The sequence below is a fragment of the Rutilus rutilus genome (genome assembly GCF_951802725.1).
Source record: "Rutilus rutilus genome assembly, chromosome: 24".
Lineage (NCBI taxonomy): Eukaryota > Metazoa > Chordata > Actinopteri > Cypriniformes > Leuciscidae > Rutilus > Rutilus rutilus.
The window spans coordinates 297501-307500 of record NC_140228.1 but is presented as its reverse complement, the minus strand read 5'-3'; the positions used below and the strand labels follow the sequence as shown (position 1 = coordinate 307500).

The window sequence follows — 10000 nt, the reverse complement described above, 5'->3', positions numbered from 1 at the left end:
GTGAACGCGAGCCGGATCTGGGCCGGGTCTGTGTCTGTCCGGGGAGAAAAGAGCAGTTTCTACATACAGTGTGAGATTGTTTTCTACATCAAATGTTTTTCGTGCAGCTTGTCAAACGCAGATTCAGCTGCTGCCAGTCGAGGGATGTTCCCCATTACAACCATCAAGAGTGAGTTTGGGTTTGACCTCCAGAAGCTGTGGGTCAGTGGAAGAGCCTCTCGCTCGCCCCGTCTCTACTCGCTCACCGGCGAACACAACCACCTCTAGTGTGTGAAGTCATGATAAACACTCATTAAAACCATGTGCAACGTAAATCTCATTGTCATGCTTTGCAATTACAAATAAAATGAAAAGATAATTAGTGTCAATTACTTCACAAGCATAGTTTTGCTTGCCAACATAAAAAAAAAAATGTTAAAGGAGGATAATCTCATCAAACTATCATCAAAGAAATGATCATCATTATAATCATCATTATAATCATCATTAATCTGATTCTCATGCTCATGCCCAGAATCTAATAATCAGCATGTGAGTTTAATCCGGATTAGACGTCTGATCGCTGATGACATCACTTCCTCTTCAGCAGGAGAGGTGAACACAGTAGGTTAGTGTGTGTGTGTGTGTGTGTGTGTGTGTGTGTGTGTGTGTGTGTGTGTGTGTGTGTGTGTGTGTGTGAGCGGCTCGCAGTTGAAGCACTATACAAAGAGATGTGGTGTGAAGACGCGTGTGTGAGTGTGTCTGTGAGAGTGTGTGTGTGTGAGTGAGTGTGTGTGTGTCTCAGTTGAAGCTCTGCACGTAGTTGGCGGGAAGCATCCCGGATTTCCCCGTTCGCTGCACGGTCCCGAACATCCATCCCTCGTCGATGTGCTGAGCGTTAATGATCACGTCTCCGTCACGGAAGGAAACCTCGTCGTGATCCTGAGCGGCATAATCGTACAGCGCTCGATACACTCTCTGCAGAACACACACACACACACACACACACACACACACACAATCATCAGAGGAACAACAGCTGCTGTGTGTTTCCATCCAAAAGAACTACAATCCCATGATGCATTGCGAAAAGCATAATACGAATTAAACACGATGGAGAAATATAAAACTATTCATTTCAAAACGTTAATTATATTTATAGAAACAATAAGCAAGGCAAGTTTATTTATATAGCACATTTCTTACACAATGGTAATTCAAAGTGCTTTACACAGAAGAAATTTAAATAATAATAATAATTTAAAAAAACTATATTTTAAGTTTATTGCAAAATATGCATAAAAACAAACATGTACGTATTTTGAGAGTGTAGATAGATCGACTCGTTTATGTCATCGCAGCGCTTCATAGGAGTGGGCGGAGCTAACGATTGGCAACTCTGATTGGTGGGATTTTCTGTACAGCATCATGGGTAATGTAGTTTTCCACTGTTAAACATGATTATCTTCAAAATAAGTTAAAATAATGGCTTCAACAGAGGAAAATACGGTGGATTAACAGTTGAGTGCATATATTTTTTATGCTCATTTTAAGATTTTATGTGCATCTTCCTGTTTTCATCCCCTAAAATTATAAAAAAATATATTAAAAAAATTATACCAAAATTCACCTAAAAATACGTGGATGGAAACAGCTAATATAAAATGTCATGAACTAGTGCTTTAACAAGTAACCTACTGTGAAACTGAGCTGATCTGAATAATGTCTCCTGTAAAGCTGAAACTGAACGCATCATTGATTCTGTTATTCTCCTGTTTATTACAGTGAAGCTGCTTTGAACATCTGTACTGTATAAAGCGCTGTAGAAATAAAGCTGAAAAACCACGTCTACATGCTAGAACACCGCAAAAAATGCTTTTCTTACTTAATATTTTTGTCTTGTTTCCAGTCCAAATATATAGAAATTCTTAAATCAAGACGCATTTACTAGATGAGTAAAATGCCATAAAACTGTATATTTGGACTGGAAACAAGACAAAAATATGAAGTAAGAAAAGCATTTTTTGTGCTGTGAAAGTGCTGTTTTCTGCTCTCTTGGTGTGTGTGTGTGTGTGTGTGTGTGTCTCACCATGCTGGCGGCGTGTGGCGGAGACTGAACGCTGCGAACGGCCTGTGTGTGTCCGTATCCCTGCTGGAGCTGCTGAGGATGATGGGATTGATGCTGGTAAACACCTGTGTGACGGACACAAACACACACACACACATCAGTCAAACACCGCAGGCGTCAGAGACTCGCCGGCCAGTGATCACAGCAACTTGAGTGAGTGACACCATTCAAACACACCATGAAGAACACGGATGCTTTATCTGTGATGGTGGTGCTTTACTGGGAATGAAAAGAGGTGTGTGTGTCGACGGGAGTGATGAAAACAGGAGAGTGTGTGTGTGTCAACGGGAGTGACTGAAGCAGATCTCGGTGACGCCGGAGCTCAAACACACGCAGTGTTGGGGGTAACGCATTACAAATAACTTGAGTTACGTAATCAGATTACTTTTTCAAGTAACTAGTAAAGTAACGCATTAACAAGGAATGTCTAATAAGGGGAGAACTTCCACTCTCAGTAAACTTCCGGCTTCTGAACTGGTTGCAATTCCACTCTGGCTCCACATGAGGGAGCTCACAGGACGAGTGCAGTTCCACTCTGGCTCCACATGAGGGCGCTCACAGGACGAGTGCAGTTCCACTCTGGCTCCACATGAGGGCGCTCACAGGACGAGTGCAGTTCCACTCTGGCTCCACATGAGGGCGCTCACAGGACGAGTGCAGTTCCACTCTGGCTCCACATGAGGGCGCTCACAGGACGAGTGCAGTTCCACTCTGGCTCCACATGAGGGCGCTCACAGGACGAGTGCAGTTCCACTCTGGCTCCACATGAGGGCGCTCACAGGACGAGTGCAGTTCCACTCTGGCTCCACATGAGGGCGCTCACAGGACGAGTGCAGTTCCACTCTGGCTCCACATGAGGGCGCTCACAGGACGAGTGCAGGATGAATGGAGGTCTATGGCGCTATACCCCTCAAAATCCACTTTTCCCAGGATATAATTTTTTGTCTAGTAATTTGAATGTTGTGTTCGAAAGGAGATGCAAAGAAATTACACACTGCTGGGTGTTAGATTTTTTAGAGTCACTTATTTGCTTTAAAAAGTATTTTAAAATGTCAATGACGTCATACACACCGTACGACCAGAGATACTGCTTTACGGCAATCCTTCAGTCACTTTGGTGCTTTCAGCTCTGCACTTTCTTTTCTCTGGAGGCATCGACAACACAGCTGACACAGGCAAACACACAACACAGCTGACACAGGCAAACACACAACACAGCTGACACAGGTAAACACACAACACAGCTGACACAGGCAAACACACAACACAGCTGACACAGGCAAACACACACAGCTGACACAGGCAAACACACACAGCTGACACAGGTAAACACACGTGCTAGAAGAGTTTTTGTTTTGTTGTTTTAAAAGACCATCAAGCGATATCTCTGGTCGTAATCAGTCCTTCACTGACCAATCAGCGTTCATTAGCAGAATGCTAGCGTGTTATGGGCAACAACAACTCAACCTGTAAGAAATTGAAAGGACATAAGTACTCGTTCATTCAACTTTTGACCTATAACCCATGTTGAACTTGCAAAACCTACAATCAAATCTGAGATTTCTCAACGGCAATCGGGTGAAAGAGACAAATTTAGCCGTCTAGCCCCATAAACTCCCATTCATTCTGCACTCATGGGCGATCGCCCCAGTGGAGCTCTGGTGGAACTACAACCAACATTCGGTACAATAGGACTTCATAGGGAGTGGGCAGGCTCTCCTGAAATCAGTGAAATCAGTGAAATGCAAAATCAGAATACTATGCAAATGTCCAAAAACTATATACAGTGGGTACGGAAAGTATTCAGACCCCCTTAAATTTTTCACTCTTTGTAATATTGCAGCCATTTGCTAAAATCATTTAAGTTCATTTTTTTTCCTCATTATTGTACACACAGCACCCCATACTGACAGAAAAACACAGAATTGTTGACATTTTTGCACATTTATTAAAAAAGAAAAACTGAAATATCACATGGTCCTAAGTATTCAGACCCTTTGCTCAGTATTTAGTAGAAGCACCCTTTTGATCTAATGCAGCCATGAGTCTTTTTGGGAAAGATGCAACAAGTTTTTCACACCTGGATTTGGGCATCCTCTGCCATTCCTCCTTGCAGGTTGGATGGTAAACGTTGGTGGACAGCCATTTTCAGGTCTCTCCAGAGATGCTCAATTGGGTTTAAGTCAGGGCTCTGGCTGGGCCATTCAAGAACAGTCACGGAGTTGTTGTGACGCCACTCCTTCGTTATTTTAGCTGTGTGCTTAGGGTCATTGTCTTGTTGGAAGGTGAACCTTCGGCCCAGTCTGAGGTCCAGAGCACTCTGGAGAAGGTTTTCGTCCAGGATATCCCTGTACTTGGCCGCATTCATCTTTCCCTCGATTGCAACCAGTCGTCCTGTCCCTGCAGCTGAAAAACACCCCCACAGCATGATGCTGCCACCACCATGCTTCACTGTTGCTGCCACAGTCCTTCAGGTGTGCTTTCATGTGTCTTGCACTGAGGAGAGGCTTCCGTCGGGCCACTCTGCCATAAAGCCCGACTGGTGGATGGCTGCAGTGATGGTTGACTTACTACAACTTTCTCCCATCTCCCGACTGCATCTCTGGAGCTCAGCCACAGTGATCTTTGGGTTCTTCTTTACCTCTCTCACCAAGGCTCTTCTCCCCCGATAGCTCAGTTTGGCTGGACGGCCAGCTCTAGGAAGGGTTCGGGTCGTCCCAAACGTCTTCCATTTAAGGATTATGGAGGCCACTGTGCTCTTAGGAACCTTAAGTGCAGCAGACATTTTTTTGTAACCTTGGCCAGATCTGTGCCTTGCCACAATTCTGTCTCTGAGCTCTTCAGGCAGTTCCTTTGACCTCATGATTCTCATTTGCTCTGACATGCACTGTGAGCTGTAAGGTCTTATATAGACAGGTGTGTGGCTTTCCTAATCAAGTCCAATCAGTATAATCAAACACAGCTGGACTCAAATGAAGGTGTAGAACCATCTCAAGGATGATCAGAAGAAATGGACAGCACCTGAGTTAAATATATGAGTGTCACAGCAAAGGGTCTGAATACTTAGGACCATGTGATATTTCAGTTTTTCTTTTTTAATAAATGTGCAAAAATGTCAACAATTTGTGTTTTTCTGTCAATGTGGGGTGCTGTGTGTACAATAATGAGGAACACAAATGAACTTAAATGATTTTAGCAAATGGCTGCAATATAACAAAGAGTGAAAAATGTAAGGGGGTCTGAATACTTTCCGTACCCACTGTAGGTGCAATTAATGAATTTTAAGGGAGTAACGCAATATTGTAACGCATAACTTTTCTAAAAAAGTAGTTAAGTAAAGCAATTAGTTAATTTTTAAGGGAATAACGCAATATTGTAACGCATAACTTTTCTAAAAAAGTAGTTAAGTAAAGCAATTAGTTACTTTTTAAGGGAATAACGCAATAGTGTAACGCATAACTTTTCTAAAAAAGTAGTTAAGTAAAGCAATTAGTTACTTTTTAAGGGAGTAACACAATATTGTAACGCATTACTTTTCTAAAAAAGTAGCTAAGTAACGCAATTAGTTCATTTTTAAGGGAGTAACACAATATTGTAACGCATAACTTTTCTAAAAAAGTAAAGCAATTAGTTACTTTTTAAGGGAGTAACACAATATTGTAACGCATTACTTTTCTAAAAAGTAGCTAAGTAAAGCAATTAGTTAATTTTTAAGGGAGTAACACAATATTGTAACGCATAACTTTTCTAAAAAAGTAGTTAAGTAAAGCAATTAGTTACTTTTTAAGGGAGTAACAATATTGTAACGCATTACTTTTCTAAAAAAGTAGCAAAGTAATGCAATTAGTTAATTTTTAAGGGAGTAACGCAATATTGTAACGCATAACTTTTCTAAAAAAGTAGTTAAGTAAAGCAATTAGTTACTTTTTAAGGGAATAACGCAATAGTGTAACGCATAACTTTTCTAAAAAAGTAGTTAAGTAAAGCAATTAGTTACTTTTTAAGGGAGTAACACAATATTGTAACGCATTACTTTTCTAAAAAAGTAGCTAAGTAACGCAATTAGTTCATTTTTAAGGGAGTAACACAATATTGTAACGCATAACTTTTCTAAAAAAGTAAAGCAATTAGTTACTTTTTAAGGGAGTAACACAATATTGTAACGCATTACTTTTCTAAAAAGTAGCTAAGTAAAGCAATTAGTTAATTTTTAAGGGAGTAACACAATATTGTAACGCATAACTTTTCTAAAAAAGTAGTTAAGTAAAGCAATTAGTTACTTTTTAAGGGAGTAACAATATTGTAACGCATTACTTTTCTAAAAAGTAGCAAAGTAATGCAATTAGTTAATTTTTAAGGGAGTAACGCAATATTGTAACGCATAACTTTTCTAAAAAAGTAGTTAAGTAAAGCAATTAGTTACTTTTTAAGGGAATAACGCAATAGTGTAACGCATAACTTTTCTAAAAAAGTAGTTAAGTAAAGCAATTAGTTACTTTTTAAGGGAGTAACACAATATTGTAAAGCATTACTTTTCTAAAAAAGTAGCTAAGTAACACAATTAGTTCATTTTTAAGGGAGTAACACAATATTGTAACGCATAACTTTTCTAAAAAAGTAAAGCAATTAGTTACTTTTTAAGGGAGTAACACAATATTGTAACGCATTACTTTTCTAAAAAGTAGCTAAGTAAAGCAATTAGTTAATTTTTAAGGGAGTAACACAATATTGTAACGCATAACTTTTCTAAAAAGTAGTTAAGTAACGCAATTAGTTACTTTTTAAGGGAGTAACGCAATATTGTAACATTACTTTTCTAAAAAAGTAGCTAAGTAACACAATTAGTTCATTTTTAAGGGAGTAACGCAATAGTGTAACGCATAACTTTTCTAACAAAAAGTAGTTAAGTAAAGCAATTAGTTACTTTTTAAGGGAGTAACACAATATTGTAACGCATTACTTTTCTAAAAAAGTAGCTAAGTAACGCAATTAGTTCATTTTTAAGGGAGTAACACAATATTGTAACGCATAACTTTTCTAAAAAAGTAAAGCAATTAGTTACTTTTTAAGGGAGTAACACAATATTGTAACGCATTACTTTTCTAAAAAGTAGCTAAGTAAAGCAATTAGTTAATTTTTAAGGGAGTAACACAATATTGTAACGCATTACTTTTCTAAAAAGTAGCTAAGTAAAGCAATTAGTTAATTTTTAAGGGAGTAACACAATATTGTAACGCATTACTTTTCTAAAAAGTAGCTAAGTAACGCAATTAGTTACTTTTTAAGGGAGTAACACAATATTGTAACGCATTACTTTTCTAAAAAGTAGCTAAGTAAAGCAATTAGTTAATTTTTAAGGGAGTAACACAATATTGTAACGCATTACTTTTCTAAAAAGTAGCTAAGTAACGCAATTAGTTACTTTTTAAGGGAGTAACGCAATATTGTAACATTACTTTTCTAAAAAGTAGCTAAGTAACACAATTAGTTAATTTTTAAGGGAGTAACGCAAAATTTGTAACGCATTACTTTTCTAAAAAGTAGCTAAGTAACGCAATTAGTTAACTTTTAAGGGAGTAACACAATATTGTAACGCATTACTTTTCAAAGTAACTTTCCCCAACACTGAACACACGCGTGATCTTGCCTGAACTGGATCTGCTGCACACGGACGCACTGCGATCGGCCCAGAGCTCTGAACCCAGAGAGCTGCACACCGACTGCGGGCCACGCTCTAACACACACACACACACACACACAGCGTTACAACACGTGTGATCCGCCGCTGACGGTCATTTATTGGCTGTCGGTGCGTCTGGTACCGGTCATCCTGCGCAGGCTTTTAGACTGAATGTTGTCCTCCACCGGGTCAAAGTCAAAGATGGATCCCGGATCAGTCCTCCAGACCCTCAGGTCTTCAGCGCAACACACAGGTCAAAGGTCGAGAGGGTTGGATCAATCAACAGCTTCAGGAATATGTTAGTCATGAACACTAGTGTCCAAGCATTTGGGCTCGGTAATAAATTACTATTTTAATTAATCGAAGGCGCATTAAATTGATTAAATGTGGCATAATGTTGCAAAAGATTCTATTTCAAATAAATGCTGTTCTTTTGAACTTTCTATTCAGAATCCTGAAAAATAAAATGCATCAATTTCCACAAACATACAAACTGTTTTCAACACTGATAATAATCATAAATGTTTCTTGAGCATCAAATCATCATATGATAATGATTTGTGAAGGATCATGTGACACTGAAGACTGGAGTAATGATGCTGAACATTCAGCTTTGATCACAGGAATAAATTACACTTTACTGTATATTCACATAGAAAACGATACTCTCATAGAAAAAGAAAAATTTTACTGTATTTTTGAGAAGAGACTCTTTCAGAAACACCAAAAAAATCTGAATTATTCCAAATGTTTTTGATCAGTCGTATGTGAAAGTGTCACAACAAACGATAAAGAGAAAGACTTCAGCGTCTGAGATTAAAACAAAGATCAAATGATGAATTTGAACAACCGATCGATTAAACCGTTCACACTGGATAATGAAATGGGTTAGGGTTAGAAACTTAATAAGTGACATCAACATGATTAACATCCAACATCAGTCTGTCTAAAATGTAATAAAGTTCAATAAAGGATCATATTAATATTAAAAACCTCATAAAAAGGAGTAACATTTAAATATCGCACTCATGAATATTCAAGAGTTGTGATGATGGACTGACCAGCGGCACCTCCTGATCTGCGGTCCATCTCCACCACCTGCGGCTGGACGCCATGGCAACCGCCTCCCACCTGCTCTCCATGGTAACCGCCTCCCACCTGGTCTCCATGGAGACGCGCCATGTGCTGCTCATCGAGGGTGTGTGTGGCGCCGCGACCCCGCGTGCGCTCGAACTCCTCGTGATATTTGGCCTGAAAGACACATGGAGAGCGTCACACACACCGTCACAATAAAACACACACACACTCACTCACACACCGTCACAATAAAACACACACACTCACTCACACACCGTCACAATAAAACATACACACTCACACAGGTGTCTGTTACGGTGCATTTGGTCTCTGATAAAAACACACACACACACACACACACACACACAGGTGTCTGTTACGGTGCGTTTGGTCTCTGATAAACACACACACACACAGTGTTCGTGAGTCTTTATTAGCACACGCGTGTTCATTCGGTCACATGTTAGTGCTGTGATGTCACACGCAGGCGTCGCCCAGTCCTGCTACCATGGAAACGGATTCCTGAGACTTGCGCACACGCCTCATTTCAGGCGTGTCCAGCTCTGAGCACGAGTGACCTTTGACCTCCTGCAGACCCCGCTGGTAATGCACCTGAAACACACGGGACAGTCACTGTTACACTGAGGTTTCCAAGATCGTGTGGATCCTTGTTCTTCAAAGAGAGAATTAAAGTGCCACTATTGTGCTTTTCTGGATATTATCTTTCATGAAGTGTGTCATAAAGCTGTTTGTGAGTGTGAACTCAAAGGGCAGATAAATAATGTTTATGTCTCCTAAAAGAAAGTGATTCTGAACTGAAACGAGTCGTCAGTAATTCAGTCTCACTTCCTGTTACAATGTAACAGTGTAACTAATTAGCATAATGCGGTCTTGATTGGCTGAGCAGTGTCTCTTAGCCCCGCCCTCAAACACTGTAGTGTATCTGAGACTGGAAGAGTTTGGTTCGTGTTGTTCGTGTGGAGAAGACGCTGTTTTCTGAGATCGATACGGTGAAACCCACGCCATCGTCACTGTTCGTATCACTGTGATCAAGAGCTGAGATTCAGATATGATAATGAGCGTTTGCTTTCTGACCAATCACAGCAGAGCAGCTCTCAGAGAGGCGGAGCTTAGAA

At 39.9% G+C, this 10000-nt stretch overlaps 1 protein-coding gene across 1 annotated transcript in view; it reads right to left on the bottom strand.

Annotated features, from left to right (window-relative positions):
* The window catches only part of LOC311283700 (uncharacterized protein), a 69347-nt gene that overhangs the window by 738 nt on the left and 58609 nt on the right, over positions 1-10000 (bottom strand). The window contains exons 75-80 of the mRNA XM_084398285.1: positions 9372-9476; positions 8849-9038; positions 7930-8022; positions 7755-7841; positions 2069-2172; positions 1-957 (exon numbers count right to left, since the gene is read on the bottom strand). The exon at positions 1-957 is cut by the window's left edge and continues 738 nt beyond it. Coding sequence (XP_084254411.1) covers positions 781-957; positions 2069-2172; positions 7755-7841; positions 7930-8022; positions 8849-9038; positions 9372-9476 — 756 coding nt within the window. The 3' untranslated portion in view covers positions 1-780. The remainder of the gene's footprint in view (positions 958-2068; positions 2173-7754; positions 7842-7929; positions 8023-8848; positions 9039-9371; positions 9477-10000) is intronic.